This window comes from Puntigrus tetrazona, chromosome 12 (assembly GCF_018831695.1).
Source record: "Puntigrus tetrazona isolate hp1 chromosome 12, ASM1883169v1, whole genome shotgun sequence".
Classification (NCBI taxonomy): domain Eukaryota; kingdom Metazoa; phylum Chordata; class Actinopteri; order Cypriniformes; family Cyprinidae; genus Puntigrus; species Puntigrus tetrazona.
In genome coordinates this window covers 13,081,882-13,107,360 of record NC_056710.1, presented here as the reverse complement: position 1 = coordinate 13,107,360, position 25,479 = coordinate 13,081,882, and the positions used below count along the sequence as shown (strand labels likewise).

At 38.0% G+C, this 25,479-nt stretch overlaps 1 protein-coding gene across 1 annotated transcript; it reads right to left on the bottom strand.

The window, feature by feature from the left end:
- Positions 1-49: 49 nt before the first annotated feature.
- On the bottom strand, positions 50-25,188 carry gfra1b (gdnf family receptor alpha 1b). Its single transcript, XM_043253231.1, has 9 exons — positions 24,728-25,188; positions 24,098-24,406; positions 23,823-23,906; positions 8,820-9,171; positions 8,523-8,632; positions 7,298-7,432; positions 4,918-5,117; positions 2,414-2,458; positions 50-1,400 (listed from the first exon to the last, which is right to left on the bottom strand). The coding sequence occupies exons 1-9, from the start codon at positions 24,786-24,788 to the stop codon at positions 1,266-1,268; spliced, it is 1,431 nt and encodes a 476-aa protein (XP_043109166.1). The 5' UTR covers positions 24,789-25,188; the 3' UTR covers positions 50-1,265.
- Between the last annotated feature and the right edge of the window lie 291 nt (positions 25,189-25,479).

Sequence of the window (25,479 nt, the reverse complement as noted above, 5' to 3'; positions counted from 1 at the left end):
TCTTATGCATCTGAAGTAAAACAAATGGAGAAGAAAAAAGTAAGACAAGTTAAAAGGCCTTCTTTAGTTAGTTTAATGCAAGTTTCTCTTTGCTCTTGCGTGTCTTACAGCCCTGGTCTATATACGTACATATTTATATTTCTTTTTACAGCTAACCAGTACAACAACAATGCAGAAATGATACTTGGAGAGCACTTCTTTCAGATGAGCATAAGGAACCGTTCTCACTGGATGTACATAAAGCACATTTGACATATACTGGACTGCGGTATCAACCCTCGTAGTTACTTATGAATTTCATCACTAAAACTTAAGTCATATTTCACACAACAGAGGTGATACACTAGCCGAAAAGGTTTCCTAGATTAGAAATAAACTTTGAGAAGCATAATATGGTAATTGTAAACAAAGATGGTATTTACAAGTAAATATCCGGGATGAATGGCATGTCCCAAAAGTTCCCAAAATAAGCAAATCGGTGCTTAGCACTCATTCTCATGGTGTGTTTCACCGGAGAGGATAAGAGCTAAAATAGATGTGACATTTACAAATTTAAAGGAGCCTAGAAACTCAAAAAAAAAACAACAAAAAAAACTGCCTGTGTTTTGTCGTGATAAAGTGTCGTGTCTATCCTGATGTTCGTTTCCCATACCGTATCATCTAAGCCGGAGCACTGCAAAAAGTCACTGCCACTTTGAGGGAGAATGGAGTCTGTAGGTCCTAATAAGGGACAGGAGCAGCAGGTTTTGCTGATAAGCCTTCAAAAAAAAAAATTCTCTGCACTGCTTGACACTGTTTGAGTAGAAGTTGGGAGTTTGCAGGCTTTCCAGTGGCATCAGCTCAGAGAAAATAAATGATCATCTGCAGCACCCTGGTACGCAGAAGCTGCGTCAATCTTTCAACTGTCAGAAGTGGTTCCCGCATCTCCACGCTTCTCTGTTTTCTCGACCAGATCTCGCTTTGATGATAGAAAAAACTGCAGCACGATGCGCCGCGTGTAAGAGTTCGGACGACACCTGTTTGCAGAAAGTTTTTCGCAACAGAAGTAATCCTAGATGACCCTCCACTGACATTCAAAAATGTCAATGTTTGTCCGTTATCTCCGATAAGTGAGAAAGAAAAGCAGGTGGACCAAGAATAGTTTCATCACACTGAAACACCACGGCGCGCACAGAACCACTTGCGGAAAAACTCAAAATACAACATTTTTTGTATGGTACAGAGGCAACGGCAGCAGTCCAGCAGCAGGTCTGATCGGTGAGCGGCTATAATGTCTGTGGGGCTGTTAGAAGAGCTGAGACCAGAGACGGCAGCAGCACACTCCAGTCCAGCAGGCACACGCCACTAGTTGAGCTCCGAGATATTGCATTAAAGCTACTGGGGTCATTCAGCTGCGGATCCTGTGCAAAAAGGTCATGTTTTCATATTGTTAGTCATCCTGACATTTTCTGATTGTTTTGTTCTTAAAGCTGTGTATGCCTAAAAATTTTGGAAACCTCATTATGTCTCCGTTTTCAGAAAATATGCGGATTCTGAAACCCTTTTTTACGTGATGTGAATAGTACGAAAGCCCATTTCTACTTCCAAGTTAAAAAAAAAAGAAAAAGCTGTTTCTTACTTTTTCTTGTAATTATGTCTTGCAAATAATTATGTCTTACAGCTCACAATCGCAAGTTTGTCTGTTAATTATGATTTTATATCTTATACTTGGGACATAATTCTCTCTTTTCTGACAGGACACGGCTGTAAGGTCACAATTGCAAAAAAATACAGTAACAATTACAAGAATAAAAAATAAAACAGTTAATTTACTAAGACGTTGGGACTTATTTCAAATAATTTCAGTCATATGTTACAATATGGTCGCAGCTGTAAGACATAAAATCTACAATCTTACAACATGTCATATAAAATATGAGAAGTAAATGAGGTATAACTAGGAGATATAAAATATGGGAAATAATTACCTATAATTACACATTTTGTTTATTGTTCTGAGCTGGGGTTTTTGTATCTTTATGGAATAGAATCAAAATGGCTGTTCAAACAAAATGTTTTGCCTTTTAATAAGCTTAATGTGCCCTAAAACATACTGATATATGTAATAATAATAATACTAATAATAAAGTTTCCACCTGCTTTAACCTTTAAACAAGTTCAAGTTAACATTTTTTTAGGTATAACTGAATTGGATACAGATAATTTACTTTTAAAAAAAATGTTGAATGTAGTATAATAGTGTAGTAAAAGTTGACATTGGTTACATTTCTTTGCTGAAAGTAAAAGCTTACATTATCATGATTATTGAGATGCAACAAGAAGTCATAACGCTCAAAAATGTACGGAATGCGTCTTGTGTGAACAGCCACTTATTGACGAAAATACTAGGTGAGTAGAAATGTACGGATCTTACCACACAAAGAACATCCAGAGTAACATTACTTTTCAGCTTCTGAGCCTATAAAGAAAGAGAGAAAGAGGCCAGCTGAAATACGGGCTGAAAAGTCAATTACTTGCGAGAAGCTCTTCAAGGTTCTGTGTTATAAACCATTTCTCACACTGAAGCATTTCCATCCAGCAGCCCTTTAAACTGAGTCCAGTGCGATCTAAGTCAAGCACAGCTCCAATAAAGCGCTGTAATTCACCACGGCAAATAGAGGTCATATAGTATTGGCCTCAAAGAGAAGAGGTCTTCTGAGTGAGATGTAATGTTATGATAATGAGCCCCACAGCCCACACGCAAACAGCACACGTACACAGCGCTGTGGTCAGGAGCTCTCTCTGAGGTCCTGCTTCTGCTCAAATCAATGTGCTGCGCGTGTTTCCCTGTGTGCAGGAGGCCGGCGTGTCTGCATTAATATGTGACACGCCAATACATTTTAATACCCAGTTACATGCGATTCTGCTCGGTTATCCCGTTTCCCACAAGCGCACACACAGAAGTTGGTTTGTTAGAACGATAAAGTGATTCCTCAGAGAATCTGGAATATAATAAAGGTGCCGCACAATGGAGAGAGAACAGAGCTAATTCTCGCGAAAAGCATTGTGGGATAGAATGATTAATAACCTTCCTGGAAGTCTATCTGACGAAAGAAACTCCGTCTACTAATAAATCATAATATTGTTATTGCTCCGATATGATGAATTGTGCTATATCTGCAGGAGTGTAGCCTGGTGTTCTGCAGTTGAACTGTATTATGAGCTGCAGATTTAGGGGAAGAAGAGGATTTTAAAAACAAGTTAAGCTTTATCAACAGCATCTAACGTGCTATTAATTATAGAAGAAAATAACTGTAGAAAAAAAGCTCTGAAGGACTAAAATGTGAAACCTGTTTTTAAATAAACTCATTCTACATTTACATCAATGCAATTTGATGAGATGAAAAACCGTATCAATCATCCTTAGGAGAAAAAAGTGAGATGGATTTCAGAAGGCTGTAAAACCCTGTGGAAAAAACTGAGCCGTGTTTAACTAATATAAAATCTTACAAAATTTAAGCACTCCAATTGTGTGAGGCATCGCTTAGGCCAAAAACATAAAAGTCCAGATGAATGCAGTTTTTCTGTTTATTTTAATATTTTTGGTTTAATAAATGCTTCACACATCTGGAGACTTCAGCGCATTGTGTGTTTATTTTCTCCCCTATTGTTTCAGGATTCTTTAATGATTACTTTTTGACAGAGTCCTTTGTGTTTTTCCTCTATTTTTTTTTCTTATAATTTTAATGTCTATTTTCTTTTTAGAGATTTACATTTTTTTTTTAAGCCAAGGTAGCAAATTTTAAAAATATATAAATTCAGTTTATTTAATCAAAATAAAATACAAACAGTACGTGACCCCGGATCACAGTCTTTAGTTGCTGGAATATATTTCCAGCAATAGCCAGCATTGTATCGTCAATATTAACGATTTTTCTTTTATGCCAAAAAATCATTTGAATATTAAGTGAAGATCATATTCAATAAAGATATTTTGTAAATTTCCTACAATGTATTATAAAATGTATTTTTCAGAAAATGTATAAAATCTTGATTAAATGCATTGCTGTAAGAACTTCATTCAGATTATGTTTAAGTTTCAGTTTCCAAAAATTGATCCTTATTACTGGTTTTATTGTTGAGGGTCACTTATTTAAAAAAAACACTGGTGATATATGATGCTTTTAATCTTTCTAATAACTGACGAGTCACACGTTATGTTTTAATCAAAAACGTATACTTCAGAGAGTATATATTTAACCTGAATATTCCTCTGAAGATCTATATCTGCGTGTATGCCAGTCGTTTTAGAGACCGTGCGTGTGCCAGTCTTGAAGTTAGATTTGCAGATGATTGGTGAAGATATCTTTTTCCTCAGAGAGATTGTAATGGGTGGGTATATCCTGCTTAAGGGTGTTCCTCATGTTAATGTGCCAGCCAATTAGCTCTGACATGACAGTTCTGGCAGTTTGATGTATCTCATTTCTACCCAGAGGCCCTATGTGTGTGTTATCACCGCAACAGCCCACACCCATCAATCAAAAGTAAACCCTCATCTCACTCTGAGGCTCGGAAAATGAAAGTCATCGTATGCCAAGCGAAGCCTGAATGCATTCAAACAAGCTGCCGGCTGTTTGTAAAGTTGACGTAGGCTGTGCGTCTTTAACCATCTGTGTGGGCCAACAGCAATGTGTGTGTCTGACTGACAGCTGTCGTTCCCCATCAGAGATAGTCAATATGGTGGTTTAAAAGGAGATTCCAAAACATAGATTGGGCGTCTGGGTGACATTTTACACTGCCTTTTCACCGCGCTTTCCTAATCAACAGATTAGGAATAAAGAAGTTAGATAAACGTATTGATTTCTGATGACTTTCAGAAATTAGGATGTCAATTGCAGGTCATTTCCGTAAATATAACACGCTGCTTGCTTTCCGTACCTGTAGGCTTCCACAGAAGCTGTAGAGATGGTCTGCGTTACTGTCCAGGTCATTGGTGAGTGCTGGGTCGTCCAGCGTGTTGGATGTCCTGTCCCGTCCTCTCTGTGGAGTGTACGGGTCGGGTGGAGTGGACACGATGGGCGGCTGGGGTTGCCACACACCAACATCTGTGCCGTTACCGAACGCCTGGATGGCATTGCCTGTGTAAGGCGGAAATAAAGAAAAGGTGTTTCGAATCACGGTAGGGCGAAATTCAGAAAGTAAAACAAAACAAAACAAATAAGGTGGAATTTGAATTGAATCACCCACACACAGGAAGTTAAATTGGAATGAAAATTTTTACTGATAAAATAAGTTTTATCTTACAAAGCCACGAAATGTTCAGATCAAAATGAATTTTAGGACAATTTTATACTCCGCTTGCCAATTCAAATCTTGGAACAGTATTATTTTAGTATACTTTTCTACTTTTATAGTATTTATTTAAAATAGTGCTTTATTTAGATCAGTTTCAGTTTTCATGTTTTTTGTTTTGTTTAATCTTTAATAATTGTGCTTTTTTGTAATTTAGTTTTTAATATTTCCAATATTTATTGTCATTTAGTTATAGTAATTGTGCAGCTTCAACTTATTTGATTTCAATTTTGTTTATTCCAGCTTTATTTCGAATAGCAAAATGCATTCTCCATTCAGCCCTGTTTAAAATACAGCTGACATTGACATGTCGCTATCACATTATTGCCCTTTAGTTATCTACACCTATTTGGATATTAAGAGCTTCTCTTTTCGCCTCTTAATACTTAAGCAGATGAACTCTGATAAAGAGGCACTTATCGTCTGTGTGTAAGTGCAGTAAGACCTTCACTTACTTAGTTTCTGGGACCTTTCCGGTTATAAAACGGAGGAAGCCATTATGACTCTACTGCTTTTTTAAATGACTTTATTCTGAAGAGCACTTTTGACTTCAGAGTCTGTTATTTACCTCTTGCCACAGAAAGCTAAAGGGCAAGTGGGAGATTATTGATGGGTACTCGGGTAAAGAATAAACTGCATGTGTATTAAGTACCGTCTATTGACAGAGATGAGAGAAGGCTGACCTTATTATTGAGTGAGCGTTGAGTTTCCCTTAAGGCTGTGTAAGCACATTCTGCTTCTTAAGGGTTAAAACTCATACGTTTCCATTGTATTGCATTGCTCTCATTAGAATGGATGTATATTCCAAGCATAATTCTGGATAGTTTTTATACAGTATCTTTGTTTTGTATCTGTTTCGGGGGGTGTACAACATGACCCTGGAGATATCTTGAGTAAAAGCCAAGGCAGACATAAACTTTACTTATACATCTTAGCAGACTTTAAGATAAGGGGACTATAGGGACTATATTGCCTGTTCATTCTTTACTTGAAAATTCAAGATCTTTAACATTCTCTAACATTCTCACATGTCTATAGTTGCTGTGCTCTTATTGGTTCATTATTAGATGGCCATTAGATAAGTTACCAGAGTTAGAAGGCAAGTAATTGACCTTTGGTTTAATTAGGTTTATTAGAAAAGTAATCTATGGTATTATTTTCATCATTAAATCTAATATGATAATAGAGGCTTACACCTTGGATCTTTATATATCTTTATATATAATATGAATAAAACTATTGGTACAGTACTTCAGAACCAAGTCAAAAAGCTGCAACTATTAATTGAGCATAAACAAAACTGATTCCTATCAACATGTGTGCATTATATCTGATGGTGCAAATGCATCCAAACTAGAAAGAGCTAAGAAAACATTTTCCTCGTGCTGTTTGAACTCCTTAACATCTCGTTGGACAGTCGTTTCCCTTTCCCTCCACCTCTCTCTTTATAGGTAAACACAAAAAAGATGAGAAGATGTCAGATATGAAGTGTGACTTGTGTCTGTACTGCTGTATCATCCGGGCTGTCATCCTAAAGGCCATTGTCTCATGTAGAAGAATCCTCCCTCTCATCTGCTCCGCGTCTATCTCCCTGCATCCAGTTCATCTAAATGGATGTTTTTGAATAACTCCCTGACAAAATAATGCATGCTTTCCCTACTCTTCCAGGCCCATGGACACCTGAGTAATGCTTTATTGCCTTTTTATGTCAATCCCCCCTCTCAGCCGCCCCATTTAAGAGGGATTTCTCTGTCTCTCGGCCGTCAGACTGTCCTGAACCGCACAGCAACACAAATCGCAGAGATCGGATTTACTGGTGCAGACTGTGAATGATCATGAAGACGCAACCGAGCAGAATTCAGCTTTAGCGTCAGTCTTGATGGGCAAATTCTGTCAGTCTGCGCTGAAGGCCATGTGACCAATGATATAGCAGCGGCAGCAGCAGCTGTGAATGAAGTCTACTCACGGAGACAACGGTTGCTGGTGAAGAACTCTGTGAACTTGTCACACTCTGCTTTTCCATTTCCACTGTTGCTGCAGTCACACCAAGGTGACACGCTGATGCCAGGGGCACGGAGATAGTTCGGAGTCATCACCGTACCTGTGTCACACACAGCAAGGAGCAGAGTTCAAAGGTCATTTGTGTGGAAGTTTGTGTTTCAAAACCTAGCTGGCAGCCATTATAGACAGCATTAGCACAAAACATTCCTGATCAAAATTATTTTATCCTAGTCCAGTGTGAATATAGAGTAACCCCAAACATTTAGATGTTTAAAAGTGTATGAAAGTCATTTCGTTGCATACAAATTATTGAAGGGACTGTTCACCGTAAAATGAAAATGATCCGATAATTTACTCACTCTCAAGCCATCTTAGGTGCATATGACTTTCAGATGATTACAACTGGAGTTTAATTTAAAAATGTTCTGGCCCTTTTGAGCTTTATAATGGAGATTGTGCATCCATCTACTTTATAAAGCCTTCTCAAGCAAAAAAAATCATTTTTATAAGAAAAATATCTATATTTAAAACTTTTGAAACCATTATCAATTAGCTTCTGCTAATTGTGCATGCCTTCAGTTGAGAGCAGCATTCCAGCAGATGACGTAGGATGTTTTTGCCATGTGAGCTGGATGGATGCGCTTTATTGGACTTTAAAATCTCCTTACCCGTTCACTGCTATTATAAAGCTTGAATCTTTGATATTTTGGTGAGGACATTTTTAATATAACTCTGATTGTATTCATCTGAAAGAAAGTCATAAACATCTAGGATAGCTTTAGGGTGATTAAATCATGGGGTAACTTTTATTTTTAGGTGAACTATCCCTTTAAGCCAAGTGGCACTTCTGTCTTGTTTTAAAGGATGTGCTAAATTTCATTGCATAAACACGATCCATATATAAACCAAAATATATGCACATACAATGTTTATTAGTTTTAGTTTTAGAATGTTAATAATACATTATTATTAAATCTTATCGTTCAATCTTACTGTTCATTCGAACATCCGTTGCATCAAATAAGACTTTTGCAGACATTTACCATGGAACAACCATGTTTTTCTGTACATTACTGTAGTAGTACAATTTTTGAAATTAGCTTTGATTCACGGTATTCTGGTACCACGGTATAAAATATCTTATGCAGTACTGCACTGCCACATTCATTTATTGGTTTGAGTTAACTCACCAATGAGACCTGAATATGCCAGCAGACAGTCGGCATAGTTTTCCTTCAGACACCCAGAAATCGAGCGAGCCTCAGGTTGACAGTTGGTAAGGAAGTCAGCTAAACGAGATCTGAAAAAAAATTAAGCAGGAGTGAACAAGAATCCACATGCCACATCTCCTCATTAAACAGACTGAGCACACAAGTGACAGTCGTCTCTTCTCAGGCACCATCCACCCCACAGGATAAATAATGAACTCAAAAGTATAGTGAATATTCCAGCACTTTCCACCTTACCCAAGCCGTCTTTTATAATACCTGCAGATGTAGTTGGTCTTGCAGGAGGCTTGTAAGGAGAGACAGTTGGGTTTTTCTTTGTCCTCGTAAGAGCAGGCTGGCACGATGGTCTGACGTCTGCGCTCGGAGCAAGCCGTGTGATCCCCGGAGGGGCAGGAGCAGAAAAGCATGCCGTAGCTGTGTTTCGGTGGCACCTTGTCGAAGAACTGCCGCAGGGCTTTGTGGCACTTGCGCTTGTTGCACACCTCGGTGGTGGAGACTCTACTGGTGCAGGGACTGATGTAGAAAGAGCGGTACTTCTTACACGTGTCATTCAGGTTGCAGGCCTTGGCGGCGTTCAGGCAGTTGTTGTCCTTCGTAAAGGCCGCTTCACCTATGAGGGCAGAGATTTAGAGGGAGAGTTACGAACACTACTGGCTGGTTTTACTGATGCAAGTGCTGTAAATGTCAAAGAACACTTGCTGAGAGTCGGGCAACTGTTGACCTTTTAGGACTCTCTGTGAACGTCCTCTGGCTGAGGTCGTCCCGTATGGCATTCACAGAACTAGAGGCCATATGTCAGCCAGTATGTGGTCTGAGTGAGAGTAACTGTACTACTAATTGATATTCAGAAAATGATAAAATTTTAATTTTAAGTATATTTAAATATACGTCCCGGCTTGTTAGCGACAACCGCAAGCAAGTAGGTTGCTTACAAAAAAGAACATCAACACTTTGTTTATGTTGCACTTTATAACATCTGTTTGTTTGAGTTTCCATGCACAGCAACAGTGGCTCAACCAATGGTGTGAGTTTAGGGCGGGGCTCTCTGTTTGACCAGCCAATGGCAGAGTGTTTAGGATAGCTTTTTGACAAAGGCTGCATTTATTTGATCAACACTCGAGTAAAAGCAGTAATTGTGAAAAAGTGTTACCATTTAAAAGAACTGTTTAACATTGAAATATATTTAATTTTAGCAGAATGTCAAAATCAATGTGTCCTTGATTAATAATTAAAAAAAAATGACCCCAAATGAATGGTAGTTCACATAGTTCATCTCCAGTCTAGTGTGTCTGAAAATAAAATCACATGAACGCTATTTTTTCTCATTTATTATTGTTTCTCAATTTCTTCAACAGATCCCACACAAACTGCCTCAAGCACACCGAGACTCAATTTCCAGCCCTTTTTCATGTATTTCCCTCCAAGAACTGACATCCTGCAGAGTGTCGCAATTAGATAAAGCAACTAAACTCGGTTTAAAATAGGTTTTATTTGTGTTGCGTTTTAATCTTTTGCCTGAAGAACTTCCCTCAGCTGCTTGTACACTTTTCCTTTTGTTTCCCTCCTCTCAATCAACACGGCATTTGCGTCTCTTGAACAAACATCCTCAGGTGAATGCTTCGTTTTGGATAAGTTCACAACCCTGAAAAACTCAGTTTGCCTTTTCCTCTCTTATTTCTAAGCATGCTTTTTGCTTAAATACACATCAGAACACAAATACTCTTAGACTACATAGCGGTGCAAAAAGTAAGAACATAAGAATGTACTGTATAATGTGCTGAGCATTATCAAAAATAGCTTAGATTATATTGGGTGGCATAAGCTACAATAATGATCATCTTAATGTGTATTATTCTTAAATTGCATATATATATTTATATATATATGATAAAATACAGACCAATCAGAATCAAGTCTCCAGTGAGCCGTCTAATAAGTGATGATATTCTTCTTTACCTAATGATGACTCAGTCTTCTCTCCACTCCTCTGCTTTCCGCTTCGGTAACTCAACTTTTTTTTTTTGATGCGCTGCAGCTCTCGCATGTGCATGGAACGCTGCATTTTGCAATTATGTGTTTTGATGAGGAATTTGTGCTTATTGTGGGCTTTCGTGAAATGACTAGATGTGATTCAATTTGAAAGCGGCCTAGATCCTTGAGGTTAATCACCTATTACAAAAACCATTACTTACGTTTGACAAGCACGTTGACATGAGGCTCAAGGTTATTGGAGGGATGTTTAATTGTTGATTAGAAGTTGCAGTCATGTGGACAGGTTCTGCAACATGTCAGAGTCTATAAAACTAACCCATATTTTCTTGTGATACAATGATCCTGAGCTGCATTTTTAAACATAATGCGATATTAATTTATTATGGTACATTATTAAAATGACTCCTGGCTATTTTACAGCACAGGGCATATTTATTTATTATTATCTGACTGCTATTATATTTGCAACATTCGGTTTGATTTTCGTGTTGAAGGGAATATTTTACCGAAAAATTATAATTTGCTGAAAATGTTCTCAGAAAGTGTGAATTTGGAGAAATTTAGCATTACATTAGTTGTTCAACAATGGATCTTCAGTAGTGAATGGGTCCCATCAGAACGAAACTTCAAAACCTCACAAGATGTTAACTGATGGACCAGAGTTGTGTAGATTACTTGAATTATTGTGATGTTTTTATCAGCTGTCTCTCATTCTGACGGTACCCATTCACTGCAGAGAAATCCAAGTGATGACATGTTAAATTTCTCCAAATCTGTTCTAAAAAGAAACAAACTCATCTCCATTTAGCACATTATAAATTTGTGGGTGAACTATTGCAACAACCCCTCCAGAAAAAAAAGTCCATAGTCTGTAATGCCATGGTATTTTTGTCAGTGCTGTGATTGTGTGTATAATGACCTCAGCTTACATTCCTCTGTGTCTGTTGTGAGCCAGAGGCTACTTGGGCTGAGAGCCATGTGCACCTCAAGAGAACTCCAGTGTGACGTGAAATAATGAGCAACAGTGTGTGTGTGTGTGTGTGTGTGTGTGTTGATGTGGCCTCATGCTCGGGCAGCAGAGCGCTCTGTTGTTTATTGCTCTTTGGGTGCAGGAATAATAAGTGAGCTCTTCAGTCGCTTCCTTAAGTGGCCTGAGAGATTGGGAGTGCTGCAGACACAGAAAGTGCTGATGGCAGAGACCTGGAGCTTTTCTGGCGGATGCTTAATAATCTCACAGCTTTCCTCCAACTGTTCCAATCCAATAAAAACACATGCCACTGCAGCAAATCAAATCTTACGAGGACTCTACCTCCATAATTGATCTCCCGCTCTTTCTTCCTCCGTGTCTGCCACTGTCTCTTTCTGCCATCTCTCCCATCTCCACATTCTCGCTTTTGTCTTGCCTTTTTGATTTGTCTTTCTTTTCGTTCCCACTTTACTTTTCATTCTTCCTTCCTCATTTCTTTCTTTTTCACTACATTTGGCCTTCCATCCATTATTCTTTTCTTCTTCCTTTCTTTCTTCTTGCTCTTTTTTTCTTTATCTTTATTTTTTTCTACTTGTACTTATTTGTTCACATTCCTAACTTTCTTTAGTTTTTCTCAGTTCCCTGCTCTTCAGATTTTTCAAAATGCCCAAACTTGCAATCAAAGGCTAAAAACTTTACAACATTTCTCATCAAGATTTGATTATCTGATCTATTCCTTTTATTGTGCTATGTTTATGTATAACAATAACTCTCTAATTTGTTTCTTTATTTTTTACAAGATACATCTAAAACACTTAAGCTGATACTTCAACGAAACGTGGACTGAGAGCCTCATTAAATCTCCCGAGCTGTGAAAGAGCAATAAAATTTATCTTTGGGTGGTTTTGTGTATTCAGTTCTTTTTAGAACTGAAGCTAATGAGTCGATTGGACCGTAACCTTCTATCAATTAATGAAAGTGCCGTTGCAGCAGAATGAGGGTTTGTTACAAGATGAACCCTGTCTGACCATCTCTGGGATCTTTAATATAGAGAGAACTGCTAGTTAAACAACACTATGAGCTCTGTGTAAAAGACTATCTTTTTAAACTGCTGTCCAGGGACATTTAATGGCCCTCTGAAGCAATGCCTGCCAATGGCTGACCTCTGGAGCGTGCTTTAAGGGAATTAGTCAGTCCAATTGATATCTGAAAATATCCAGTGGATGTGGAGTCTATTGGTTTATTGATGAGTGTCTTTTACCCAAAAGAAATTAATGAACGCACTGATCCGTGTATGTTTACAGAGCAGATCCATCTGAAGCTGATGCAGCTCTGCTCGGAAAGACCGGCGGTTGAAGGCATCGATCAAACAACTGACGAGGTGAAAAGCAGGACAACTTTATAATGAAATTTACATTAGCTGACTTCTCTCCAGAGATTATCCCCTGAAATGTCTTCAAGAAGAGGTTGAAAAGATGGCAAGCTTCTTCAACATGCTTTTAATTAACTCTCTATGCATGCATGGTTCTTAGCCAAACATGTACGCTATGTTACTTCAGCAAACATCCTGACGATTTTAATGTTCGACCTGTTGCTTTTTTTATCTCATTAATATTACAATATTATTACTGACATAACTGACTTTTCTAAACTCTGTATTTTTTAATTACTGTATCAAAAATATTTATTTAAACGCATTTAATTAGTGTAAATCAATTGAATGATTAATGTATGTGACCCTGGACTAAAAAAAGAGTCATAAGAAAAAAATCTGAGAGTGCAAAAAAAGTTGTCCAAATGAAGTTCTTAGCAATGCATATTACTAACCAAAAATTATGTTTTTATATATTTACAGTGGAAAATGTACAAAATATGTCAATGGAACTGTTCTATCCTAATGATTTTTGGCATAAAAGAAAAATGTATAATTTTGACCCATGCATTGTATTTTTGGATTTCGCTACAAATATTTGCTACTTGTAGACTGGTTTTGTGCTCCAGGACCACACACACACACACACACACACAGTATTTAATATGTCGAAATTGTTTTGGTAATTTTTTAAATCATTGTGTGGTGACCTGGTAATCTGATGGGTAGTTTACACTAGTGATTGTCAACTGCTGACCCCTAACAGGCTGATGTAATGGACACTTTAGCCAGTTCCCGACAGTGCTGGCATATTAATATGACCTTAAATAATTACCAGAGCCAGAGGGATTTGGGGCTCCAGTGGTGTATTCGATACTCCAGTGGTGCCATGAAATTCCAGCAATGATTTACCTTGCCAGGGAGCTGCTATTGTAAAAGTGACAATGGAGGGAGTCATGTGATTGCTGGATGTTTGGAAGTGAGAGACGGAAAGCTTTTCGGAGCTTGAGACTATTTGAGTAAATGATGACTAGGGGCTATATGTGTGTGTGTGCCTGTGCATGTCCAACCGCCGAGCAATTAAACTGCATAAAATCTCACGAGTGTAATTAATAAAGAGTACAGTGTTGATGGCTTTCAATCCAGAAGAAAAATCAATGTCTAATAAGACATAAAACTGGTATTTGATGTTTTACCATCAACAACTGCCAAGTAATTTCCCTCTGGGTCTCTGCCTTCAATTTACATACATTAGCAGTAAAACATACAAGCCACTATTTATTAATCTGTAAGAAACCGAGCCAAGACTGAGCCATTAATAAATTGAGAATGAAAGAACGATGCATGCGGGGTGTAAAATGAACACTCACTGAGTGCCAAATGCAAGTCAGATTGCCTTTGGCAGCCAAATAATATGGAGGTACTCGCCGGTAACTTTAACTGAAAATGCAACATAAGACATGATTTAACTTGAATTCAAAGGATGAATATCTGACCTTCAAATATTTGAGAGGTTTGATTTAAAGACATACAGCTGTTGCAACTCTCACACATCCTGTGAATTAAACATGCTGTTATCTGGAGGCGTGGGAAAAAATAGGGACAAGATACCAAAAGAAAAGAACACTAGAGGCAGTAAAAACACATTTTATTCCTTCACACACAGATTTGCTGAATTTTGCTAAATTTTAATTAATAAATTACTTCAAGAATATAATGTTATGACTTCAAAACAATATTAATATGCTGGGATTTTTGAAAACCGATGCTTTTGAATGCTAGCATCACGCATATCCAGCTTCATATCTATGAGTTCTTTTCAGTAGCTCACGGAGTACAGAGCTGTACTTGGGGAGGAGCTAAGATTCGACAAAATGTGGCAGGATTCATGTATTGAACCTGTATTTTAGTGCCGCTCAGTGGACATTTCTCTTTGTGAAATGTGCAGAAAGGCACGTAGAAACGGTGTTGCACAAAAAGTTCACAGAGGTACATATTTTTCTGAGGCCAGGTTGTTTTTTTCTTATTTGTAAGAGAATATGATATTGTATAATTTCCCGGCAGCATAAGGCATAATTTATACTGAATTAAAATAATGATTGGCTGACCTTCATTGATGTGAGTCAACTCAAAGAAATATCAATGTTGCAGCTTGTCTTATTCTCTTTTTGTTACCCATTTTTAATATATTTAATATATTTTAATAATTTATAATATATGATCTAGCATATAATGCTTAGAATTATACAATGGACATGTGTTACAAATATGCCAGGGAAAAACTACCCACCGCAGTCATTTTTATTCTTATTTTATTATTATCAAATATTTTTAATAGCTTATTTTGAGCCATTTAAAAAAAATGCAAGGCTTGTAAAAACAGTCCTCAATACGTCGTTCGTTGAAAGGTACAAATCATTTTAGACCCTGCATTCATCCTTTTGTGCCACACCTCCCTTTGTCCACAGATAAACATTTCATTATAGTTAAAAGCAGCACAGTAACATCGAAGCATGCTCCAAATCAGACTTGTTTGGGCATGAACATAAATGTTTTTCCATAAAAAGAATCTGAATGGCTTATAAGGAGACAGAGAAAAGGAGCTAAAGTAAGCTACAGATATATAATATGTGATAAATCCACTGATGAATGCAGGCGCAGACTTAAAAGAGAGGGAGGGGGGTGGTTGCGTTCCTCTCCCATACACATTCCCACAATATTGGACTCAGGAAATGATAACTATAGGCTTCATACATCACAAACACTGAAGCACACATCCACAGCGGGGGATCAGTCCTTAGGGACTGACAGCATAGAGCTGTCAACCCAGCCCATTAGAATAAAGGATTTCCTCTTCCTCTCACTAGGCTTCTCTCCAAAATCCACTCCAAAGGATTTGTATTATATATGTCTGACAGCCAATACACTCTCACAATCTATTCAGTCTGTACTATTCTGCTGCGTGTGGGTGTTTGAGTCTTTCTGTGTGTGTGTGTGGGTCATTGTATGTCCTTAATCTCAGCTGTGACAGATGACGTGGCTTTAGATGACCCGAAATGCTACGGACATACAAGCTCTCACAGTACTGCAGTGCAAGCACTTTGTGATCGGTTATAAAAAAAATCATAGGCAGAGGTGTCGTTTACAGACGCCGCATCAGATACCAACAGAGTTTGATGTGAAAATATGAACAGTTATGCTGTATTATGCATTATGCTCTGCTTTTAACCTGTTTAATGATGTGTAGTTAATAACACTAATCTTCTGTGATGACAAGGTCAATGACACGCAGATGCAGCTTTATGAGTTATGACCTTCTCAGCCCGTCACATTTCAAAAATGATGATGCAGAACATAGCATGTTGTTTCATACATGAATGCAATAAAGGAGTGATATTTAACAACCGTGGAAAACCGCACTGTCTTTTAGGAAGAAATAGCTTTGTGGGTATGAGAGCAAATTGATTATTTGATTCATTGGGAATTGAAGGTCAATTGCATTTATTACATTGATCAGACTACATTACAGAAGAGCTGTAACAGTGATTTTGTATAGTTTTTGATCTATTCCTTTAAAGCTATCTACCGAAAAGGGTAATTCAGGTTCACTCACCAATAAATTGCTTGACTCTTTAAGATGTACCATAACAAGTATTTGTATAAGATCTTTTTATGACTGAAACGCCATGCAAATTTTAAAAATGGCAGCTAGAGTATTATAACAGCACATAAAAAGGTGAGGATATGCACATTTTATGTGCATTTCAAGTAATATCAATCAAACTGCAGTTAATAATAAGCAATAATAATTTAAATATGGGTCATTTATAAATTCAAGTCCATTGACAGCATGTTTTTCTTTTACATATTAAAAATTTCTTTTCTAGTAAAAGCAGATGATCATAGACTGTATGAATGTGATTACACGCAATACAGAGCTTTTCCCTCACTATTGTGGAAGTAGCCTTGTCACCTGAATACAGCTGATTCACTAAAACGGATTTATCGGCTTCTGTTCAAAAACTACAAGGGCACTTTGTGGCTTATATGCAGTAAACATGAACTCACGATGCCTTGAAATTCAACAAAATACCGGCTTTTATTTTGACAAAACGTGTTTAGGGTTCAGGTCATGCTGTGTGTTTTTTTAAGTGCCGTTTTCAGTTTTTGCAAATCAAATCTTCCAAAATAATTGATTACTGAAGTTTCTACTCAAGCCTGAATGTTTGCTAAGAATAGTTTCACTCAATTCTCCGTATGTATTGTACTTGCACTTTTAGGGACTGTTCAGACAGTTTAGATTTTAAAAATGCAAGACATTGGTTAATAGTGAAACATTTCGCATTTACATAGAAAACTATATGAAAAAAGTGTTGCAGTGGAATGGAAAAATGTCTTTTGTGTGAACAGTTCCTTAATGTCGCAATTTGCCTCCTTTCCTTTGTTGGGAATCAAGAAAATGACCCTGAATAAGCTTTGAATCAAGTGGATGTCTAAATGTCTTTTTTGTGCATTTCTTTTATGCTACAACAGTGAATTTTTGGCTGTTTCCATGATTTTTCCTCCTTTTTGTCACACTTGACGGAGTTATTGATGCTGAATGATTTGTAATCAACCATCCAGACATTTGTAATTACCAACGCTTATGAGCTGTACACAACACAGCATGCCCAAGCTTTAAATGTCATTTTTGCCTCCGGCAGTCATCAAGCTGTTTACGTGTTTTCTGACAAGGCCAACATATTTCTCATAGCGTGAGATGAAGGGAATTTAGGGCATCTGATTTGTGTGTTTCTCAGTGTTTACATGCTCATCTCATAGCAGAGTTTTATTATCTAATGTGGAAAAGAGTCTATTTCTATACAAACATGAAACATTCTTTTTGTTTGTCTTTTGTCGTCTTCTCCTTGTGTGGCAGCTGGTTGGAATTCATGAACCGTACCGCCCTGGCATCCATGTCAATGATGTGAAATGAGATTGGAAATCAAATTGCACTTCCAAACAATAACTGCTGACAGGGCCGTTTTTTCATATTTAATAACCTCTTCCTCTCTTATAGGCTTTTTGCCATTCGTGCCAATGCCAGTGAAGGGCTGAATTGATTTTCTTAAAACAGACTATGGCAATTCGAATGAACATTACGCATATGAATTTCATCCTGCTGAATGTTTAAAACAATGATAGGATTTACTGTCATTATGGAGACAATGACATTATGGATCAAAACCGGCAGGAAGTAAAACGCATCCAGAAATAAATTAGCCAGGCGTTTTTTAAAAATACATGTAATAACACTGAAAAGGAATTTAATTTAGCATCCATCAGATTCCTTCATAATTACCCCATTACTCCTTTCAATAGACTCTCTGTCTGTTTCACATTCAGTCAAATTATTTCTCTGGATGAGTGGCGTGACTGAATACAACCAAATTTATGCGACTCATGAAAGGAAGCAGGCCATCTTGCATGAGAAGAGAATGTGGTCTCTCCACTCTCTCTCAATGCATCTCAGTTCTTTTCAGAAGACAAGGCCACATGGGACTAGTTACTACATTCTGGACCGACCCGAGGGTGTGAATAATTCAGATGGCCAGGGCAACCTCAGTTTTGTGTGTTAGAGAAAATGGATGCCACTATATCTCCATCTCTCTTTCCTGTGAGATGGTGCACTGCAGTTTTAAGAGCATCAGAAACAGTGTGCTTTATTTCCGTATAGTAGATATGTTTGACCTAAACCGATGATACATTTGCACTCCACTGCGGCAGCAATTACACACATACATACACTGCTGTTCAAACGTTTGAAGCCAGTGAGATTTTTTTACAATAAATAATACATTTTATTCAGCGAGGATGAATTACTTTAATCTCAAATGGCATTAAAGACTTTTGAATTTTGACCAATATACTAGCAAAAGAAAGAATCATGATCCTTTAAGACTTGTGGGCCTCTCGCAGTGTTCACTAAAAACATTTAAGCAGAACAATATTAATAACAGTAAAATAACAGAAATCAGCACATTAAAATGATTAATGAAGAATCGTGTGGCACTGAAAACTGGAGTAATAGTTGCTGAAAATTCTCCTCTGCATGTTATTGTGATAATATTTCACAGTATTACAGTTTTTGCTTTTTACCGATCAAATAAATGCAGCCTCAGTGAGCAAAGTATAATCCTTTCAAAAATCTCACTTTTTGAACATTTAAACAGTAGTGTGCATAAATGTATACATGTATGTATAATATATTGTATATATAATCAAATGTTATATATGCAAAACAAAACAGCTCGTACGGAGACATTATGTTGTGAAGACATCGGGGGAATGCTAATGTAATAGCAACATAACTCCGCTACCGACAGATAGGGAACATATGATTGTGAGAAGCTTGTATGCTATAACAAACAAATGAATAGCTATTGGGATCACTTCATTATTGACAAGCCTGCAGACCAAAGCTGGGACATGAGAAAATCAATTAACAAGGAATGGAACAAGATTCATCTGTCTAAACTGGTAGGAGCAGCTCATAGCATAACATCTTCTTTTCCAGCTCTGATCTTTGGTCCCACACATTTATTTTTACCCTCGTGTTCATGCAAAGAAACGCTTTACCCCAAAATGAAAATTTGTCAGCATTTAACCTTGTGCTGTTTTCAGCTTTGGCTTTCTTTTTTTTTCTGTAGAATGCAAAAGATATTTTGAAGAAGGTTTCAACAGTTTAAAGTCGGAAGTGGAAAACGTACACAAAAAGTTCCACGGAGTAAAAAGTCACGCAGGTTTGGAGAGAAATGAGAGTAAGTAAATTAATTTTTCATTTTTGGCTGAACTATCCCTTTCATATTCCCTTTATTAACCCAGCAATGGGTGCTTTTCTCTTTGTCTTCATTTCTCTAGCTTCTCGCTGATCGGGTGGCACAACTCTCGCTCTACAGTGACACTATGATCATTTTTTTGTCTCGTATGACTGCTTCTTTATTGATTTATGGAAAAGACTTTAATTCAAACACTGCCAGGAAAACATATTCCTGTGGTTATTTGGTCTGAATATCTCATGATTAATGCCGCAATAAACATGTTTCTTTTGTGCCATATGACCTACAGTAAGGCCAAATATATAAATGGACCAAAAAATGACAATTCTGTCATCATTTGCTCGTGTTGTTCCTTCACTGAATGCACAAAAACAATTTTCCCTGAAGAAAGAAAGTCATAGAGATTTGGAATTACATTAAGGTGAGTAAATGATGATAGAGTGTTCGTTTTTGGGTAAACGGCCCCTTTAACGGTAGAAAACCTAATATGCTTTAACCATCCCTTCAAGTTTCCTGCCTACTGGCAACCATTGTACAATTCGGTACAATTCAATTCTGCCCAACCCTTTTGGCTACTTTTTCACTAAACGAGGCATGTCTTTCCTCTTTCACGAAGCAGATCTTCCCCCTCCCTTTTTCTTGTGATCCCTTGGCTGAAGGGGATCTGTTACTAAAGCCCCAAACCCACAAAGCTATGCAGAGCAGGAGGGTATGCCATCAAATAATGAGGGTAGAAAGTGCCTGTACAGCAGATTGCATTCAGATGCATCCTGAACAAAGCTTCTGCAGTTCCAACAATACCCATCAAACACAGCTTCTCATAAACATGACGTAAAAAGTATGTGATTATTCGATCTGTTTTGACTGCTATAACCTCAGTGATGCACCTTCATGGAGAATAGTAAGTTTGTTAATGTTTAAAATGCCAAGTTGGAGGTTGAATTGCCTTGCTCAGCAATTATTAGCTGCTTAATGCGGCCATTCATATTGATCTCAGTTATGTTTCTGACAGGAAGTGTAACCTGAACACATTTACTGAAACACTGGCGTTTTTGCATTAGAGCCCAGGACGGCTACAATTAGATGAGCAGGCGTTTCTGTTGGACAGGACTATGAAAAGAGTTCGAGAAAGCTGATACCTTGTTGACTATGTTTCGTCTCTTTGCATGGCCTCATGGTTCCCTCAAGGATATTCTGTATTCTGATATTCTGCCACAGAGTCTCAAGTCTGTCACAGTATGAAGTCAAGACATCTCAAATCCATTCAAATAAAAAAATATATATATAGTTATTAGAAATTGGTTGTGAGGTTCTTTATTCGTAAGGACATTTAGATTACAGTGTCTCATAAAGCATGGGTTTTCAAACTAGAAAGTTCATCGAAAAATAGCAAGTCACTAAAACAAATTTGGTGTTGAAAATAATTTTTTACTTAGATATTGCTAATTTCACCAACAATTACAAAGATTGTGCAAGATTTATTGCATACATTTCCGAATAAAGCATGTTTCCATCCAGAGAACCAAATCGTTACTTCCTGAACAATTGCGCTAAATATCAGGAAGAAAAAATTTATTTGCTACAGTGGGAGAATTTTACAGTAAATTATAAGCTTCGGAGCGTGCAGACAAAACACAGACATCTTACTACAATGAAGCACCTTGACAAGACCTAAAGCATTTTAGAAAGCCAAAACCAGCATTTCAGATACTGTGCAATACTCCAGTTTATGCCTTTTTTGATGCGCATCAAGGAATTTATTCTGTAAAAGTATTTACATTGTAATTTATGCTCATTTTTCCTTACTGGATAACAAATTTATTCACTTATTTATTCTCAAACTACGAGCTGAGCACATAAGTATTTTATATGCATTTGTAGAATTTTTGCGCATCTTGCAGCAACCATTTATGTGATTTCTCAAAATGTGCATAAAAAAATGTGGACGGTCACATAGTTTGTTAATATAACTGTTATGCTCACAAAGCCCAACAACCATTTGAATTTGGTGCTTGTTGGCACTGTGTGAACAAGCTTCAGACTTGAGTATCCATTTCTGCTGTGAACAGCCTGAAAACACCCACACAAGGTGTTGTATAGAGATGTCCCACTGAGAATAACAGATTAGGGTCAGTTATTATTGGGGTCCTGTGTGTGGGCTGATTCTGTGGTTCCTGAAAGTAAATATAAAAGCACTTTATGGACAGGACACACAATGAACACTAACCAGCCAAGGTTTTTTGGCTTATTAGGCACTGCTCAAGTTACTTCCTATCTCTTTCTCTCTCCAGACTATTGTGTTAAACAATGTGTTACCTGCTAGTCTTGGTTGATGCAGTTCATCATTTTGATATAAAGGGTTTTCAACAGTTCCTTCGAACCCGTATAAACTTGACTTGAACCACATCAAGAACAGAACATTTCTCCATCTGGGCCATGTAGAGATCTGGCACAGCAGCTCTGGGTCTCTCAACCAAATCAGTTTTTATTGAAGCTGCACTGGCAGCGGCCATAAACATCCTGCTCACTCCTGTAAAGCCCAGCTGTGAATTATTACTAGGGGTTGCTGGAACATGCCAAAACCGTTGCACCTTTTCCCAATTTTTTGTTTTGCTCTAGATATGCATGGAATAAGCAAAGAGGTTCGCTCTGGGATTAATATTCAATTGCGTTTCATCCAAATACGAACATGATTAAAATGAATGTCTCTCTCTTTCTGGAGATGTACAACACCTGTAGCTGGCTTTTAGATGCACAAATGCACAGAAGTACAGCAAAACAACGGCAAGCCTGTGATGTTCATTTCATAATTATGCTCTAATAGCACCAGACTGGTGATTAAAGAATTAACAGCTGGTATATTTAAGCTTTTAAGCTTTTTTGTTCATTCTGAATCATTGACCTTATTGATAAACGCTTCAGGAAAAAACATAGTTGCAATCTCAGAAACTGTGTCTCTTCTATGGCTTTATTGATTTGGAGTCGGCTGAGGGGTAATGTAAGGGGAGGATGTCTTGCATGTACTTTAATGTAATGCTCACATGTTCCTTATGGACCTACGGTACACTCATAATGAATCTAAACCTAATGCAAACAGAACCTCAGACACATATTGGACTGCATCACATGCTTTTTTTTTAAGTTAATTAAGATATCTAAGATACCTTGTTTTCTGCAGATTTTACATAATGCACTGCAATTAGCATATATTAAACATATATTCAATTAACGCCTACACTGAGAAAAAAAACGTTCCCGCACAAATGACTGTTAAATTTCCCAAATGTGAAATTGTAAAGTAGAAAGCCCGAAATAGTATTACATTGTAATTATATTATCTTTTATTTCCAGCTTTCAGAAATCCTTTTTAAAAAGCACGACAGCAGAATGTCAAACACTACTGAAATCAATTGCTATTTGAGTCTCGAATTGGTGCGCAGTGCTATTTGTGTACCGCTCGGAGTGGAACACTTTAAGTGGAGTGTTCCAAATCGGTCACTGTTTTTCTATGTTTGTTAGAATGCTGCCCATGTAGGCAGCTGGCAGCGAGGAAACTCACTAGATTTTGGAACAGATCTACTGCATGTCTGTCACCATGGAGATTTACAGCAGAACTTCTACAGTCAAGCACTCAGATTGAGAGATTCAGTCAGCGTTATCTTGAACACCAGCAGACCTCACAGTAGCCGAACAGGGGAGGAACAGCACCATCTACAGCACACGACCAAACCGTGGCCATCAAGCAGCACTTGTTCTGCTAGTCCTCTATAGGAATGCATTAGGCATTGACTCTTTTCCAAGGACATAACTGAAACCTGTTCGCTCAGATCTCTAACATCCATTACAAAGCACGCTTTCATAAGTGACTGATGCAGGCGGGCCATTCATGAGCCACCAGACATTCAAATTTAAATGTAAAAATTCATTCACTCGGCAGACACTTTTATCCACAGCCAAATGAGCACATCACAAGAACGAGGCAGGGAAAGAGGGCATACGCATATACCTAAGACATATTGCGCACATTAAGCATACAGACGAAACAAAAAGCTGGCAAATGATTTGCACTCAGTGCTAAGTGTGAGGTGGGGATAAATTATCATCAGACTTACCTGATATTATTGGAGCCAGACGAAATATATCAGACAAACGGCTGTTTACTGGCTCATACGGTGAGTCCTCCAGCAAGTCGTTGGCTGGAAGATAAACACCAGCAAAGAACCAGTAAGAGAGTGTGGTACAAACAGTAATATGCTTACATGTTTCTTTCTTAAAAGCAGAAGTGTTATTAAAGCGCTGAATGTTTTCGACAGCATTTCCGAGACTTACAGAGCTCTACAAAGCATGATCATTTCTCATACTGGTTTCTGATCCTGGATCTGCTCACCCTGTAAACTTTGGTATATACTCCAGAAGATGCGCAGACAGTTTTTCTCTTTCTTCATTCCTCTCCTACACTTGCAGTCGTACAGGGGACTTTGTTTCATGGACTCTATGGCGTTCCTGCACTCGTCCTGCGCCTCGGGTTCCGCCAGCATGCTGAAGTTACCGGCTCTCCCGGCCACGCACTGTCTCATGGTTCGGTACTTAGTGCTGCAGCCGTACTTCGCCAAACACTGTTCATGAGCCCTAACGCAGTCCAGCCGAACCGACCGAGACTGTGAGATCGCGTCTGCCTTTGAGAAGTGCATTAAATCTGCGCAGGGAAAATGCAAAGTTACAGATGTGAACGAATGAAACAGAACGTCCGGCACATTGTTCGCAACTGATGCGATAGCACTCACCTGGTTACTTTAGTGGACCCAATTCAAACCAATAGAAACGACTTATTTGAAAAAGATGCAACACTTAATTTTTTTTTTCTTACGAATCCCCGCTTTATAATTAATAATAATAATTATATTAACCACAATTGATCATAAATAAATAAATAATTTACTATGTATGCTTCTGAATTAAGGTGACGATATAGATGTAACGCGCAAGCAAACACTGGAACGCATGCGTCTCAACTTACCAAGGACGGGCAACATTATCCAAAAAGTTGCGAATATCATCGTTGCTTTATTCAGATCCATTCAGAGAGCAGAGAAACTGGTTAAACGCGATATAGAACAATTCCCACAATAAATCCATTGCGCGCCAGCAGCGCACTGGTGAGGTACAAGTGATCAGACATCATATACACATCCGGACAGACTCCAACAAGCGCTCAGTGCTGCTCTGATGGACACACCCCACGAGAACAGAATAAAACCCAATACTTAGTTCCGATATTATGATAAAAAAAAACGCTAATATCGCGACATTGCGCTATGTTTAACCTTTTGCTATCTTCTTTATCATTTCTTCAGCAACCGTTCAAAACACCGTCTCGTCTTAAAAATGTATGTGAACGTGAATAAAAGAGCATTCCACAATTATTTAAAGTTCAGGTCAGTCCACATCAACTGTCAGCGCGTGCTGTCGCGCGCTCAGTTGCCCGACAATATGCACGTAAGGTCGAAGTACGCGCACTAAAGTGTGAGGATACTGCGCATGTGCCCGGATCTCTGGAGAAGGTCGGTCTTTTGGCTCAGTCGGACAGTGAATATTCGCTGATTAGGCACCATTAAGCACTTTACTTAATAAGACTTTTCCAAAGACTGTCCAAGCATGAATGGAATTTACTTTGCGATCCATATCTGACACACTCTGTGCGAGTTTTTCACCGTCTCGACCGTTTTTTCCCCCCATTTCTATTGTTTTTGACATGCAAAATATGCGCGC